This window comes from Boleophthalmus pectinirostris, unplaced genomic scaffold, assembly GCF_026225935.1.
Source record: "Boleophthalmus pectinirostris isolate CB_2022bp ecotype Guang Dong unplaced genomic scaffold, ASM2622593v1 HiC_scaffold_19, whole genome shotgun sequence".
Classification (NCBI taxonomy): Eukaryota; Metazoa; Chordata; class Actinopteri; order Gobiiformes; family Gobiidae; genus Boleophthalmus; species Boleophthalmus pectinirostris.
This window is the reverse complement of record NW_026571140.1, coordinates 20,213,590-20,231,060: the sequence shown is the minus strand read 5'-3', so window position 1 is coordinate 20,231,060 and position 17,471 is coordinate 20,213,590. Positions and strand designations below refer to the sequence as shown.

Below are 17,471 nucleotides of genomic sequence, written 5' to 3'. Positions count from 1 at the left end.
TTAACAGACTAAAAGCTTGAGCAGCTTGATTATTGCAAACTACTAAATAAAAAATGTGATGATTTAAATGATAACTGAAATCTAAAAGAGAAGGTAGGGAATCAGCACACCTAAAATGAAGAGAATGAACAGATTAAATGAAGTAGACTGTTATAAAGGAACTCTACAAGTAAAGGTACAATCCATATATGTCTATATGTATATATATGTATATATATATATATATATATATATATATATATATATATATATATATATATATATATATATATATACATATTTCATAGCTGACCACTTAAGCCTTTTGTCGTGTGTGCCTCTGAGTTGATCAAGCCACACAATAGAATTATGTTTGGATTACAGTGAAGTGCAATTGATTTGAAGTCTGCATATTATTTAATGTGGGCTGTTCAGTGAGCAAACGCATGTTGGATCTTCATGGCTCAGAGCGCTGGTCTCTGGAAGTGTGTTCACTGAAGATTCTCCAGCTCTGATTAGAAACAGAAAGAAGATGTAATGGTGCAAGGCGATGCCTCTGAGATTTCATGTTATTTTTGTATAATAATAATAATAATAAGCGTTTAGAAACTGCATTTTATGCATAAGTGAATTTAATCACATATAATATGTGCATGCATGGTTGTCTCTCAAATGCTCTCAATTTTACTTTAAAGAACAGAACAGCAACATATGCTGTCATTTGCTTGTATCTCTTCACATTAAACTCATTTACATATCAGATTAGCAGCAGTAATTCATTAACCTTGCTCAGCAACATGAATTCACCAGAGATTAGTGAGTTCTTAAATTCACAAAAACTGATTAGTTTGAGTTTATCTAGGATGTTCACACTCAAAACTGGATGGACCAGTAGCAAGACAGTTTGTGAGGGCTTTATAGATGATAGCAACGAGTGCCAGCAAGATGGTGAACAAGTGGGCATACATGTTGCTATGACAGTCCACACTGGCAGTGTTTTATAGACCCATCACTTTAGACTGTATGTGTCATTGACAAAGGCTCATTTTTGATAAATATCCCTCAACGTATATATCCAGCCAAGGTGTTAACCATTGGGGTAGTCCTAAGCCTGGGAAAAAGGGAAAGGGTTGTATCAGGAGAACATCTGACTTAAAGTGTTTGCCAGATCAAAATACAAGTTACTGTTCACTGGTGATTGCTATCCTGATGAGACCCTGAAAAGAGGGTTCTGTGGAGTGTTTGGTCCTGGCGTGTGCGCCTGTGAAGCAGGACTGTGGGTGTGTCTCACTCTGAGGTCTGTATCAGGCCCTGTGAGCCAGGCTGCTGGTTTCAGGTTTCATGTTCCCAACAGGCTGCTTTTGTTTGGCTAAAATACACACTGCTTTGGCTTCTTAAAGAGCCAGTGTCGTCCACTCCAAGGAAATCTTCACCGTGATTACGTCACGTCACGATGATGAAACACTTCTGATGGGACGATCTCATTCTGATAGGACAATTTTATATAATCAACATTTGAATGGAATTTGAATGCTGCCATTATTGTCCCATCCAGAACATTGTGCCCACAATGTAACAAGGAATCAGTCTTTTTTTTGTAGGGTCAGGGAATAGCAAACTATTTTGACACAAAAAGTAATACAGTAGTATGTAATAAAAGGCATCAAGAAATATCTTACAGCTTTAAATATCAATTAAACATGTGAATTTCTTCTACATCCGGAGCAAACAGGGTTAGACTTAGTGGTACACCATTTGACATGGAACACAAAGGTGAGGTTAACAAGTAGCCACCATGATTGTTTTGAATAACTTACCCCTACAAATGAAATTAGCTCTGACTTAGCTGGTGCTAAAATGATTAAAACAAAGAGTAAAGCTGTATAAAAAGTGAGGATACAATGATACAGCGTACACAATTCTATTTGTATCCCAATATATCACTCACTGTCATGTTGGGTATGTGCTCATTTGATGCACTGGTATCACCCATTGGTGTTTTTTAGATTCTGAATGTGATCATGTCATACAGCTAGATGAGGGCAAAAGCCACAAGAAATATCAAAATATCTATCATTATTAATTTTAGCCTTTAAATGTGTAAAATTGCGTATCTATGACCGGTGCTAATGGGATTACTTTTTGAGCATTTACATTGCTTGACTGTCAGTTTTATGTATTAGTCCAGAGTTATTTGTAAATTGATTGTTAACTGCTTGTCAAAATTCTCCTAACAATTTTGTGATCTGGCTTGGTCATGTACAAAAGAAAGTACAAGGAAGCTTATCATGACCACAAAGTTTGACTTTTCATCTCTACATATTGTCCAGCATGGTTTCCTTTTGTGCTCAGACACCGAATTGATCCCAAAAGATTGAAAATATTGATTTGCCTGTGTGTCTGACTTGGTGGCAGAAGGGGGGCCTGCACCTTCCTGTCTGTGTTCACACTTTGCCCGGACGCACAGCGGCTACTCGTGAAACACATAATTACAGCCGTCCGTTCAGATTAGTCCAGATGCCTGTCCAACTGTGCCTTCATTCCCTGACCATTTATTTCCTCCTCTGCTGTCTCCTGAGACGCACACCTCAGCACGATGACCTCCGTTATAATGTATGTGATGATAAACACAGTGGCTCTAATTGATAGAGTGATTCAGTCAAGGACCAGCAGTGCAAATTGGTCCCCTGTGAGCATAATGTGCAGAGCTGGGACGAGCAGCCTGGTGCTTCAGCCACGGCACAGAGCCTCAGAGTGAGGAGGGAGGAAATGGACTGAGCTGGCCCGCTGGGTGATAAAGAGCCTGGGCTTTTGGTCTTTTGGTTCCATCTCTCTGCTTCTCTGGTTCAGAAGAGGGCTGTTGTAATGCGCTCTCGCTGTCTCCAGGAAGGCTCCGGTTAGTGACCTGCTGCTTTGTGATGTCTTGTAAGATTTTGAGAGAACACCTCACCTTTAATCCCCCACTGTTAAACCAACACATTAGCTCAACTGCTCGTGACCCAGGACCCGCAATAAAGCCTTTTATCTGGCTCAATAAGGTCAACACAAGCTAAGTATCGATTTCTTTTGGTGTCCACTAAAAAATGGATTTTTAAAGAGCTGTTAATTACAGTCTCACACTGTCTTTTAAGAACAGTATTGTGTCATAGGTACATTTTCTCTGATGCCTCAAACTTGACCTGAATGTTAGTTTACATGTGAACTCATTTGGGACAATACACATGATTCTACAAAACAACCATATTTTATAGAAGTACTGGAATAGTTGCTTACAAAATACGGAGGTTAAGGTTATTTGACTGACTGACTTGAATAAAATATAATTTAACATAATGGATTTTCCTTTTCTTGAATGGACAGCTCCAGTATTTTGTATACTGGAGCAGAATGCGTACACAGTACTGTCTGGTGTAGAACAGTCCAAAGTCCAGAGATTACAAGGAGACGACTCGCAAAGGAAACACCTGGAGGATCCAATGATTACACTGTATTTTTAGCTCTTATGGTGTCTGTATGACATACTGCATTAGTATGTTTCTAATTCATGGCAGAGTTCTCTGTTCCTGTGAAATTCTTCATCAAACAGAGCCATGTTGTCATTTCACTATTGGTCTTTATGGCATGGGCCACCTTCATGTTAACCCTGTATTGATTGTTCTTAAAGTGTCACTTTTTCTTTGTAACCACATGTTACACATTTCTGTCACTTGGCAAGTGGTGGTTTCTGTTTGATAAAACATGTGAAAAGCCTACAGCTCCTGGGCTGGATGCCTTCATGTTGTTGGTTTACACTATTGTCATGCTAATGTCTCTCGGAGACCTTTGAGCATCTATCACACATGAAAAGAGCTGCCAGTGTGCAGCCAAATACTACACAAAATGTCATCCTGTCAATAAATATGCCTCAGAACATTCAAGTTTTTAATAAAAAATTAAAATGGATAGACATGTAAAAGATCTGTGGTTAAAAATAATAATAAAATAACATTTAACATTTATCAGCCCCCACAAATATAGCTTAGAGTGTTTTTATTCATATAATATAATTAATAAAATTTATAATTAATAATTGTACATCCCTGAAAAGTCTTCAATAACACATGAAAGCATGTATTTTAATGTCTTCAAGTTGTTTGCATCCAAGTATCTGAGCTAGTTTGAAATGAATGGGAATACCACTGAAAAAGAGCTATAACATAAAAGAATATGCATTTTAAATTAGTTTTGGTTAATATAGACAGATTGTAATTATAAATAATAATCAAACATATATAGCATTTTTTGGACTCTCAAAAATGCTTGTATTGTCATTTGGCAGTGTATCAAATGTATCAATGTAAAAATAAATAGGTGTAAAAAGCACATAACATTTTTCAGCTGTTGTGTTTTTGCAAACACAAGTTGAAAAAAAAAAAAAAAAAATGGGACAGCCGGGACCCGTGAGCTTTGTCAGTCTGGTGAAAAGAATGAATAATTCAATAGTAAGCAAGCTTTCAGCTGCCCATTTGTGTGCTTTGATCTAGGAATCAGGAGTTTGCATGAATGCCTGTATTGTCATGTTATGGTTCCACTGTTTGTAATTCATTGATTATTGAAAATAGAGAAACACTGTGCTACGTCTGGGCTAGTTTACACTGTTGCCACAGTGGTCATGCAGACTGTAAGAACATGCCCACAGGTTGTTTATCCCTGGGGCAGCTCCAGAATGTTCATTGTGAAAATGTACATTGTATTTGTACTTGTTCCCTTTTATATCATAATGCGTCTCTCTTCTTACACTCAATAACACCTCCTAATTATTAGCTTCTCTCTCTATACTCTCTCTATCACCTATAGCATGTCTTGTTGATGGTGAAGACCTTTGTCCGGATCATCTCAAAGATATATTATTAACAGACTGATACAGCCCCATTGTGTCATAATTGTGAGACCTAATTGAAAATGAACTGAATGTCGAAAAATGTGTCATTATGTTGTTGCATTTCAGAGAAGACCAGGGCTAGCCTAGAGCTTTGGTTTGTGTACAGCTGGCCCCATAATGAGAGTGGCTCCTTAACTATAATTTGTGTAATAGTTTTGGTTGGCGCCATGTTATTACCATATGAAAAGGCTAAGCAGGGGTCATGTGCATTGCTACATCAATTAGAGTAGGCTGAGGGCAGAAGAATGTTTGGAACCGTTGTTAATTGGAAATCTTTACAAAGCTATGTTTCAATTATAATTTAGTCCATTCTGCACTGTTTTAAACCTGATATATTCACTGCCATTATTTTCTGTAACACTATGAACAGCTAGCCCTGTTTCCTTTCAAAGCCCCCAGCTTTGAAGAAAATTAGATTGAATTAGATTAATTGAAAAGGCTGTACTGCTGCAAGTTTTCATGCTAATGTTACATGGTGTGTTCACAGTGCTAGGGTCTGGCTTGGTCAGACAGCTGGCATTAGTTTTAACTCCAAAATGATCAAATATATATTGAAAATGTATTACTGATACATATGTACCACATGATGTAAATATGTACCATTTAAATAACTGCAAATTATTGAATGATAACTAAACTAAAAGCAATCAAAATATTTGAATCATCAAGTTTATTGTAGTAATGTTTCTAATTTATTGCTCTGTTCTTCTGTGTGCAGGCAGGAATGAGCTGATTGCCAGATACATAAAGCTGCGAACTGGGAAGACGAGAACTCGGAAACAGGTGAGAGGAAAGAGGCGAGGTTAGACAGCGCAACAAAGCAGCAGCTCACTGTCAACTGTGGGCCCATCCTGCTTATTACTAGAAAATACAGATTTCATTATGTGGTATGAAACTGTGTATATCAAAAAGTGAAAATAATTTTAATCCTGACCCTTTTACTGATAAGAGAAAAAAACACCGTCCACCAAATAAAGAACCTTGAAGCACTACTGGAATGACATATAAGGTCATACTAAACAGTGTAAATAAATACAAATGTAATAACAAAGCATTAACACAAGCATGTATGTCTACAGTGTGTATGTGTCATCCACATTCACACTTTTGTGTGGTTTTGGTCATTATGTATTTATGAAGTAGAGTATTTTCAGATGGACCGTGGAAATCTGAAATAAGTGCTATTTTTTTTTTTTTTATCTATTCTTTTATTTATTATTGATGTTTTTTAAAATATATTTATTCATTGTGTTTCACTGTTTTATTTAGCATTACACATGAACAAATTGCACTATGGGCCTCATATATCATGACTGCGAGGGCAAAAGTTTAGTACATCATTGAGGCAGGTGTGAATTTTGCATAGGATATGATACACTGTTGCAGTTTGTTCCACAATGGGGAAAAAAATTGACATTTAACAAAGATGAATAGTGTGTTGGTTTCATGGCAGTGGTAATAACAATGCACACTTAACCTTGGATTTGACTCTCAGGCCTATTTCACTGAACTGGAGTTTCACAGCAGCTTCACTTGTCACTTGTTCCTAAAGACCTAACAGCTGAGAGTTTGGGGTCTAACCGGTGCGTAGAGGGACGTTGGAAGTAACATCACCTGTTGCTGCTCCGCTCCAATGCAACAGCTGTGTGTCTAGTGAACTGTCATCACATTTCAAAGTCTGACTCTGCACCCAGTATGCGTCTCAATTGAAGATAATCACTAGTTGGCTGCTCTAAAGAGTTTTCCTGTGTCCATCTGCTCCTATGTATCTGATTGATGCGCCTTTAGTGAGTGTCACAAATGCTGTGCACACACTCAGACTTGCTTATGGATATATGTCTAGAGAGCGAGTATAATTCTGTGCCTTCATGTGTTCATAATCAGCATTATAAGAATCTTTTAGGATTTTAAATGTGTTTTAAATGATGAATTACCACAGATATAAACATCCCCCTCACTGAGAACATGTTATTTTAAGAAACAAAAATAGGCTACTGTAGTAGGGATTAACCTTAATTTGTGATTTCATTAAACTATAAAAAGGGGGTTGCAATTTCTGAAAAAAATTATATTACACTTCTTTTAGAGGCCAGATAATGATTCATGCACATAAAGGAGCTATATGCTGTCTTTAACAAGGAACTACAACTATATGCTTCTTTTAAGAAAATAACAAACACAGCACAGGAATCAACACTTGTATTACTGATATATGAGGCCCAATGTAGGCTACTTTTTTGATCACCTTTCCAGTGCCTCCATGGTAACAATTTTTGTATTCAAAAATTATTGATCATGATCATTAACTCAAATGGGCTCCATGTCATGGTGTTCAGTTTTCTATTTGAAAATATAGCCTCACATTGGTGACATGATTGGTTCCCACATGAACACCAGAGCACCAGATTCTCATTCAGTACACAGCGGACCACATCTACCCGCTGCTAATATCTCCTAAACAGGCGTTCATTGTTCTTAATCAGTTAACTTAAATGATACAACACCTCATAACAGTCATTCAGCATTGTTAGCCTGCTCTGTAGCTTGGGGCTACACCTGACCTTCATGAAAATAAAACAGAGACATGTGTAATCCACCTTTTGATTTCCCCCTTTTGTCTTTTTGAAATGGAGGTGTCTAGTCACATACAGGTCTTAGCAAGAAAGAAAGTTCGAGAAATCCAAGCTGCCATTAAGGTACGTCTAGCTTTGCCCAGTTGCAGGGGGCTTTTCATTGCCATGGTTACAGGCTCTTCCTTTGTCTCCTCCCCCTCCCTCCCCTTTCGCCCCTCCCTCCCCGACCCCCGCAGGTGTCTAGTCACATTCAGGTTCTTGCCAGAAGGAAATCTCGTGAGTTTCATTCCAAGCTAAAGGTATGCGCTTCCTGCTTCTGGGCTTGTGCTTGCTAACTTTTCTGTGTCTTGTAGTGGCCTAGTAAATAGCACTGTAGAATTTCATGTCAGTTACATTTGTCCCTTATTTGTATAATCTGATGTACATACTATTAGCAGCAGTAATTATTGTTACAAGACAAGTACATATTTAACTACAAATATAAAACAACAATATGAAGCAAATGACAAATGGTTGGTTGGGCCCTAAATTAGTTTTCCATTTTATGGTGAACAGCATGTCTAATAAGTGTAGTTCAACTCAAAAAGTGAAAGGCAAACTGTAATCAGCTTTCACTTAAACTACTGGCTCAGTTATTGTTCAATTTGACAATTCCATTCATTTTTGCAATTTGTTTCATTTAAATTAATCAATTAAATGGTCTCATAATTTTTTGTCATTGCAGTATACATAGAAAGTTGCATTTTATGTTGCTTTCATTGTCAAAAAATTAAATTTCTGAAGCATGCTAGCCGTGACTGTGGCTCAGAGCTGGAGGTCTGACTTCATGTCTGTCGAAGCTGCACATGTTAAATAAAAAAGGGGGCATGGCAAAAGGGTTTGTGTTAAAAAAAATTAGATTACCCCTTAACCTCTTTTGACACAGTAACCCAACTTTTCCCTGCTGTCAAAACCTCTGTAGCAGACACATTCAGAGCTGCGGCTGTTTCTAAAATGCTTTATACTTCTCCCCTGAATCTCTTGTTCATCCTGGCTTTTTACAATGCCATGGCTGTCATTGCCTTTCCTTCCTCCTAATTCAGATGTTGTCATTTCGGGGCGTTCTTGTCAGCTATTTCAGTAAAATTCAGGGGAAAAAAATCACTAAAGAAAAGCTTTTGAGAGTGGCACATTAAGACTTGGGGATGGCTTTGTGAAAGAAGGGGTAATCTTGAATAATATTGACCTGTAATTTGAGGTATTTTATAAAGTATATCAAAGAATACTTACCATAGGCCTTCTTTTTCCTATTTTTTGGGGAAGGCGACTTAAAATTTTGACTTTCACACTTTGCTCTTCTCACACAGTATTCACCAGGAATTAATGACCCCTTATTAATGTGCATGTGCGGGTTAGAGTGTCTGTTTTAGAGGGGGATAGGCAGACAGGCCATGAGCCACATGAATGCCTGGTTCTTTCTGTCTGAGAAAAAACAGGCAGCTTTTGTATGACTCCCTGTCTTGTCTCATTTAAAGCAAATTAGACTTCAGTGGCATAGAGAAATACAAAAGTGCCCTGCGTTTTAGAGGGTCATCAATGGAAGACCCACTGCTTCCAGTAATCTCTGCTGGATTACATTAGACAGTATGGCATCTTGTGTATAAGAAAAATCACTAATAGGCTGAATGGGAGGAGACAAATCTGGAAAAGTGAAATATTTTTAGCAATATTTAGCAACTGTTTATATAGAAAACAATAGCATAAATAGCAAATGTATATACTTGACACGTGAAGTCTAGTCCACTACAAACCACCATAATAGTGGAAAGTGGAATATGTATAAACATGTATAAAAGTATGTTTTGATTGATCTGTTTTATCTATTTTGTACTTATTTTGAAATAAATTAGACTTTCCACATGAGTCTTCTTTTTTATATAAAGCTATGGATAATGTAATACAGTAGAATATATACAATGTTTTTAGAAAATACTTTCTAATTTTACTTTAGATGTTTATATTGATAAACACTGCAACTTTTCAAATGAATCTTGTTTTCCTCATTCAGGTTACAAGTATGGTAAGTTTGTAATTTTGTCACTTTGAATGCATTGACCCTTCCTTGAGAAAAGCCTGCCTTGTCCTGTGTTTTCGTTGCTCTCCTTGGTAGTAGCACAATAGATGTTGCACTGTTTTCTGTTCATTTGCATCTCATTTTTGCAGTTCTTTGTGTGGTGTTTTCATTTGACTCTTCTCCACCAGCTTCAGTTACCAGCATGCTTTACCTTTAGCCAGTGCCACAGTGAATCTGCATGAGTTTCCTTGGTGGCATGTGGGAGTCAACTTCGCAACAGTGTCCATTTGTGAAATCTTGAGTAATTTGTTGTGACTATAATGTATCTGTCAATTTTGTCACCACCAAGGTGGCAAGTTTTGCCAATACATTGGCCTTCCTTCGAACTTAAGAAATTCCTTACCTTTACAATTTGTTTTAGAGTTTTAAAGAAGTATTTATGTGATACATTGGTCAATAAGTTTTTAAAGGCATACCACCTCCATTCTCTGGATATTGGAATTCAATTTTCATTCTTTTTCGTTTACTAAAACCATGCCACACTTAAACACTGGTGCATTTCTTTTAACCTGCTGCTGTTGAATGTGCTGAGAAAGGTCAGTGTGGCTGGTGGCTGCTGCCTCGGCAAATGCTAAGCCTTTTGTGACTGCTGTTAAAGGATCAAGCCGTGAAGGACAAAGCGCTCCAGAGCATGGCCTCCATGTCGTCCGCTCAGATCGTCTCTGCTACGGCCATTCACAACAAACTGGGGCTGCCAGGCATCCCGCGCCCAGCCTTCCCCGGAGCAGGGGTGAGTGTCTCCAGAGCCAGTGCACCCCAACATTCATCCGTCATTCAGCTACACATTGCACCCACCGGCAAACCACTGCATCAACTCAAATTACATTACACAGCATCACCCTATCAGATAAACTCATGATCAAAGACTGCTAGTCAAGATAACTACTGAGACTAAACATGAGCTAAGAGCCTTTTGATCTAGTCCCTAACAAGTGTATGCAATTGGACAATTGGACATAGCTCATCTTTGTTAATTCAGCTGCTATAACAATATTGTAACTCTTCAGTTATGGCAGGGCATGATATCAGCTGGGCAGCCGGGATCCTCACAAGAGTAAGTTAGACTAAAACAATATGTTTCTACACTAAACAGAGATGCATGTTTATAAAAGGATTTCATATAAAGCAATTGACCTATTTTCTTTTACAGCATTAAACCGTTTTCACAACAAGCATATCCAATCCAGCCAACAGTTACAACAGCTATTTCAGGTAAGACCTCATTATTCATTTACACTTCAAAATGTTCAACTTAAACATGGACAGTTGTGTAATTGTTGTCAATCGTAGGATTTTAAATGTTAATTGTTGTGGCTGTTTTAGGTTATGAGCCCTTAACTGCCCAGGCCCCAGCAGCGCCTGCCTGGCAGGGGCGCTCAATTGGGACGTCCAAACTGCGACTGGTAGAGTTCTCTGCTTTTCTAGAACAACAGAGAGACCCAGACTCTGTAAGAAACACAATCATTATTATGCAACATAAGCATTATTTTATTGGCACAACATAAATAGCAATTGTTTTCAGTCTTTTAGTTGTTATACTCAAATGATAGAACTGCAGTAAAGGTAAAAAAGACATGTATGGTATTGATGATATTCATATGACATTTTTCAGAAAACTGTTTGTCAAGAATAAAATAATTAAATAATCTATAACAGTTTTTCCTTTTTTTTTTTGCAGTACAACAAACATCTATTCGTACATATTGGTCAGACAAATCACTCCTACAGCGATGCTCTCTTGGAGTCCGTGGACATCCGGCAAATTTATGACAAATTTCCTGAGAAAAAAGGAGGGCTAAAAGAGCTTTATGGAAAGGGTCCTCAGAATTCCTTTTTTCTTATAAAATTTTGGGTAAGCATTTTTCAACCATGAGGGTCACAAGCCAATCTATTTTTGCATAAATGAATCGAATGAATGTGTAACCTGAAAAACCAATGCACTCTAGAAGGCAGCAGACTAGGCGTTGAACCCAGAACAGAAAAGCTGATTTCTCAATGAATAAGCTCCTAAATTTATGTAGTGGGCCTATAAATTACAATAACTATTATTCTTAGTACCAGACATAAAATTGCATATTCTACCTGGGTTCATGGAAAGTGGATTGCTTGCAATCATTGTACATTGTCCAAAACTCTACTGCCAGGGTTCTCACTCACACCAAGCTCTGCCAACACATCACCCCCACTCTCGCCCACCTGCACTGGCTTTCCATAAAATACCAAATCCAGTACAAGATTCTTCTCCTCCCCTACGAGTCCCTCCAGCTCAGGCCTCTCAGTATCTTTCAGACCTTCTCCAAACCTACACACCCTCCAGGACACTGTGCTCCTCCTCCTCCTTCTCTCAGCTTCCCCACTCCAGGTTGTGGACCATGGGAGACAGAGTCGTCTGTGTCCAGGCTCCTGCACTCTTGTACACGCTCCCTCCACACATACAAACTGCTGAAACCACTGATCAATCCAAATCACTTCTCAAAACATTTCAGTTTAATCTCTTTTAAACCCACCTAACCACACTTGTGTGTGTGTGTCTTATTGTAAAGCGCTCTGGGTGTCTTGAAAAGCACTATATAAATGCTATATTATTATTATTATTATTATTATTATTACACACTGAAGACTACTCCTTGTTTATTGAATACACTAGCTGTATTTGGACTGGCACTTTTGATCAGAGCACTCACTAATTCAGTGTAATATGATGGAACAATAGCATGACCCGGTTGTGGACATTCAATGGAGTCTAAACACTGCTTGTATTTTCCTATCTGGTGCAAAATGCTAACTAGCGGCAAGCAACAAAGTAAGGGGCGCGTGTTCTTGGGCCAAGTCCTCTCAAATTCTTTTTGAAGTGACCGCTAGATCTAAAATTCAAATGAAAGGCCGAATCTCCACAATAATGAATGTATAACTGTGGAGGTTAATGAAGGAGAAGGATGGGGTCTTTTTGTGGTCATAATGAAGCGGATATGCAGGTCAGACAGAGGCCACTCTCTCCAATAGAGCAGCTCAACCTTGTAAATCAGTCTTTTAACACAAGTTCATTTAACACCCTGCACAAGTCTGTTTCCATCTTTAAAAAAGACTTGTTTCTACATGATTTCTTACAATTAAACCCAACATAGTATTATCAACAAGCTTTTTCAAATTAACCAGTGCAAATATAATGTGAAGTTTTAAGATGATTATTTAATTATTTCTTTTGTATGAAATGAAAAGCACAGATTATGGTGTCAATATGTGAGAAGGTTCTGTCAAAAGCAAAACTTTAACTATATCCCAAAAACTGTGAAAAACATTTACCCTACATTTGTCCTATATTTTGGGTGTGTGTAGGCTGGAATAATTGCTCCCTTTAATTAATAAATAATCTTTAAAATATTTCATAATAGTAAATATTGAAGTGTGCTAAATGTGACAACTTTTCTAACTTTTGAAGTGTTTGTATTGGGTGGCACAGTGTCATAAAAATCTTGGTTAAATAAAATACATTTTCTATGATTGACAGGCGGATTTAAATTGCAACATCCAGGATGAAAATGGATCATTTTATGGTGTCACAAGTCAATACGAGAGTTCTGAGAACATGACCATAACATGTTCCACAAAAGTCTGCTCCTTTGGCAAACAGGTGGTGGAGAAAGTCGAGGTATGGCCTTTGATAAATAATGTGCACTGATATGAACATTGATTGGAGGAGTGAATAAATGAATTTTTTTATGATGTATATGTTTTTTTGTCTAATTTGTTTTTGTATGTATTTCTGTTTAGACTGAATATGCCCGGTTTGAAAATGGCCGCTTTGTCTATCGCATCAGCCGATCTCCCATGTGCGAATACATGATCAACTTCATCCATAAGCTCAAGCATCTCCCTGAGAAATACATGATGAACAGTGTGCTGGAGAACTTCACCATCTTAATGGTAATGTCTCAACACTAAAGTCAACCCTGTTTTTTAAATGTGTGGTGGCTTCAGTTAGACTAAAAATGTGAGTGGTGAGGTGAACTCACGGCTGGTCCCACATTCCTGTAATTCCTGACGGGATGAGGCGCAGTGTGAGGAGACTCATTATCAGCAGGAGACAGGAGGGATAAAGGGGCAGGGACCTCTGTTTGAGACATCACATGGGGTCTTCATTTAACATGGACACCCACATGAAAAAAGCAACACCAATAATACCATGCCTTGTATTTTTATACAACATAACAATTGGTATATTAGTTGCCTTTTACAACATCAAACAATTTTTTTTTTCTCGAATATCAATAATTACTTGTGCAGCTGAATATTTTGCTATAAAATTATTTTTCTATACAAACCCAGTATATATGAATGATGAAAAAAATTGTTGAATAAAGAATAGTTGAATAGGCAGTAGCTCAGTTGGTAGAGCATTCGTCCACTGATCTGAAGGTTGGCGGATCGAATCCAGCTCTCAACATAAACATCACAGGTTGAGTGGTCAGATCCACTGACCCACAGGTCGGCTGATGTGATTCCAGCTCCCACAGATGAATGCTGCTGTTGTGTCCTTGGGCAAGACACTTAACCCACCTTGCCCACAGTGTCTGCGTACACTGGTGTGTGTGAATGGGTGAGTGGTTTCTTGTTGTAAAGCGCTTTGAGTGCCTTGAAGGTGGAAAAGCGCTATAGAAAAATGTGACCATTTACCATTTAATACATTTTTCCATTTCTGAGAAAATCTGTGGGAAAAGAGTAAACTATTAGAAATGTAGTGTGTCCTTTAATATACTTGTCAAATCAATAATAATTATCATTTATACTGAGTTGACTGTAAAAGTAAAAGTATCACAATAAGAAATGAGTGAAAATCAATCGTTTTTTTGTAATGAACTCTTAGATAATACACTGAAGGCAGCCATTGTGTTTCAGGTGGTGACAAACAGGGACACACAGGAGACGCTGTTGTGCATGGCGTGTGTGTTTGAGGTATCCAACAGTGAACATGGAGCTCAGCATCACCTTTACAGACTGGTGAGGGAGTGAGTGAGCTCCTCTTCTACAGACTTTACCCTAGTGGCAGTGCCTCGATTAAAGTCCTGCATACATGGCTTTTTTTGCGTCATCATTTGAGTGACATCCATTGTCCTTGATTTTTGTATTTGACTACAGCTGTGAATTAAGGTACAGTTGTTTTATGTTTTAAAAAGGAAATTGCATTTTGTTTGGTATGATTGTTGATAAATGTTTATAAATAGTAAATGTAAATCTATGTGATGTCCTCTGTTTTATGTATAGAAGAGAAAAATACTCACCCTTTTTAAGTGGTCTTAAATGTTTTTGTAGCTTTGTTTAGTTAATAACTATTGCCTATAAAATCGATTTCCACAGCTCCCAGTAGATTTCCCAAAGAAAAAGAGTGCCATTGTAAGTGTATTTAAAACCACACAATAACATAAAAATCAGGCAGCCTTTCAGATTTATTACATTACATGCACTCCAAGTTTTCTACACTAACTGTAAAGCACTGTGAAATACATTAGGTTTGAGTTCACTTACATTTTAGGCACTTGTCATTATAATATAACATCTTTTAAATTAAAAGGGATTACTCATATTGTAAACTGGTTTAGGTTTTAAAATACTCCACTAAATTTACATTATGAACTAGATCTGTTTATTGAATGAAAAAGCAGAAATAAAATGATACATTTCCCTCAAAATACTAGTTTGGCATGTACCAAATTTTAAGTTTTGCAGGTGACTGCTCTAACAGAACACTCAAGTTTGCACAAAAGCAGTCACTTGGGCTTGCCTTAGTCATGCACATATTCTGGACTAGTTCACTGTGCCCCTTGACCACCTTAAACTTTTTAAACATTGAGTGACAACTACGTTCTCAATCATACTGTGCTCATGTTTTTGAGTGGCCTTTGCAGTTATAGCTGTGTAAACACCAAACCATGCCTCTAATGATGAGTAAGTGCATTGAAATAGAAATTCAAATTTGCCAAAGGTAAAAAGTACTGTGCCTTGTACTCAACCCTTTATTTCATGAATAAACCAAGTCCTTGGCTGTTTATTATTGGCACTGAGATAAATTACTGTATGTACAGTGTTTTTAGTCCACATTACAATGTTAGTTTGACATGATACATAATATGAATAGTATTTTATAGACCAACCACTGTACCACTGGTTATTGAGGACATCGGCCTTTACAAGTACTATAGAAACCCTGAGACACTCCAGTATGTCCTGTGTGGTAGCAGGAAGTGCCTTTGGTTTGAGAACCGTAAAACAGATCAGACAAATGAACCAAAATCACAAGCGGCAACAGTCACCAAAATGCCTTTTTATATGCTGGAACGAATATTCAAATATTCGAATGTGTTACACTGAAAACATTTACTGCACTAATTAATCCAGTATGTCTCTGTTGTTTATTCTGCGCTAACCCCCAATAAAGGTGGTTGATGACAATATTCAGATGATATTACGATAATCCCAACGTGCCTGTAAATATCTTGATTGAGGTTCAAGTATCACACAAAACATTTGGACATTTTTTTCTTTTTGTTTTTTTTCCCCTCAAATTGTTTTATTATAGACAATATACATTTCTATCTAAACATAAATAAAAATAAATTGGGATAAAAGGGGAATTGACATATTTTGGCACTTTGTCTTGCATACCTTTAGGCTACATGACCTTAGGCAACATAATCCTTGAATAATTACTCTTGAATGTCCAGTATTTTACTGTGTAAATGTATTTATTAATAGGATATCTTTTGTGATATATCAGCGATGGATTCTTCTTTAACATTTTATGAGAATGTAACAAGTTACTTTTAGAATGGTCCTGAAAGTAGAAATATGTTAAATGACACAACACAGGGAAACTCATTGTGGACACTTGCAGGTTCAAGTGTTTTAGGGTGATTATGGAAGACTGTATTCCCTTTATAAATACCAAATCAATATAGACATTAAGGTTGGGCTAAATAAAGCCTTTAAACATTGAAACTGATCCATTTTTAATGTCTAAATGTGGATGAGGCCATTGCTTGTTTATAACGTGTTTGTGTTTTTATACAAAATAGTATTTTCATCAGAGAATATCCAATTAAGTCAGGAATAGTCTTTGGTGCAGTTAAATTAAAATGTTCTGTGTTTTACAGTGTCTTGTGAACACTGCGGGATTTTTTTTTAATGTATCCTGTGTATTTTTTACTTTGATTTCTCTGTGGGGACAGTTTTTTGCTAATGTGTTAGTGTATGGTTGTATGTGGTTTTGTGTTGTCTTTACTGTTTGTTGCAAGCCCAATAAGATTGCAATGCTTACACTGCTGCACTGCTGGAACACTTAAATCATCATTTCAAACACTACAGGCCTTAAGACAAAGTCCCAGAAGGAAATTTAGAAACTTCTTCACTATCTTAAAGATTGTAGCTAAATGTTTATTAACATAATTATAGTGTGGAGGATTTGAAATAGTTTACATACAGAATTACCCAACACTTTCTGTTTTTTACTTTTTGAATAAAAGTACTTTGTACAAGCTTTTATTGGCACAGAATGCAGTGGTATCTTTTCTTATCACACGGCAAAACATTGAAAAGAAAAAAATTAAAAATCGCAAAGTCAGTGTCCCGCATTTGATCTTGTCTCTGCTTTGTAACATGATACTTTATTGATAATGGTTAATATTTTGTAGCTATAGATCATTTGTATGTATGCAAAATTGAGGTTAAATAAATTGTGAAAACTGGGAGTAAAGCCATTGTGTGTTTGCTGCTTTTGATATACATGGTGATATGCATTAAGCATATATAAAGAGTTGGCCGATTTCAGTCAGAACTGAATCTCAACAGCAGATGGAGCTTGTCTTTTTTTACAACCTGAACACAAGAACAG

The 17,471-nt window shown here is 37.2% G+C and overlaps 1 protein-coding gene across 2 annotated transcripts in view; it reads left to right on the top strand.

Annotated features, from left to right (window-relative positions):
* The window catches only part of tead1b (TEA domain family member 1b), a 29,512-nt gene extending 12,179 nt beyond the window's left edge, over positions 1-17,333 (top strand). Inside the window, exons 4-14 of one of the 2 annotated variants that reach the window (XM_055154750.1) lie at positions 5,619-5,683; positions 7,534-7,596; positions 7,710-7,772; positions 10,185-10,316; positions 10,594-10,640; positions 10,737-10,798; positions 10,910-11,034; positions 11,265-11,438; positions 13,095-13,235; positions 13,358-13,510; positions 14,483-17,333. In XM_055154750.1, coding sequence (XP_055010725.1) covers positions 5,619-5,683; positions 7,534-7,596; positions 7,710-7,772; positions 10,185-10,316; positions 10,594-10,640; positions 10,737-10,798; positions 10,910-11,034; positions 11,265-11,438; positions 13,095-13,235; positions 13,358-13,510; positions 14,483-14,596 — 1,139 coding nt within the window. In that variant the 3' untranslated portion in view covers positions 14,597-17,333. Of the gene's footprint in view, positions 1-5,618; positions 5,684-7,533; positions 7,597-7,709; positions 7,773-9,524; positions 9,533-10,184; positions 10,317-10,593; positions 10,641-10,736; positions 10,799-10,909; positions 11,035-11,264; positions 11,439-13,094; positions 13,236-13,357; positions 13,511-14,482 lie in introns of those variants that run through there. The other variant, XM_055154751.1, reaches the window with a different exon arrangement.
* The last annotated feature ends 138 nt before the right edge of the window (positions 17,334-17,471 follow it).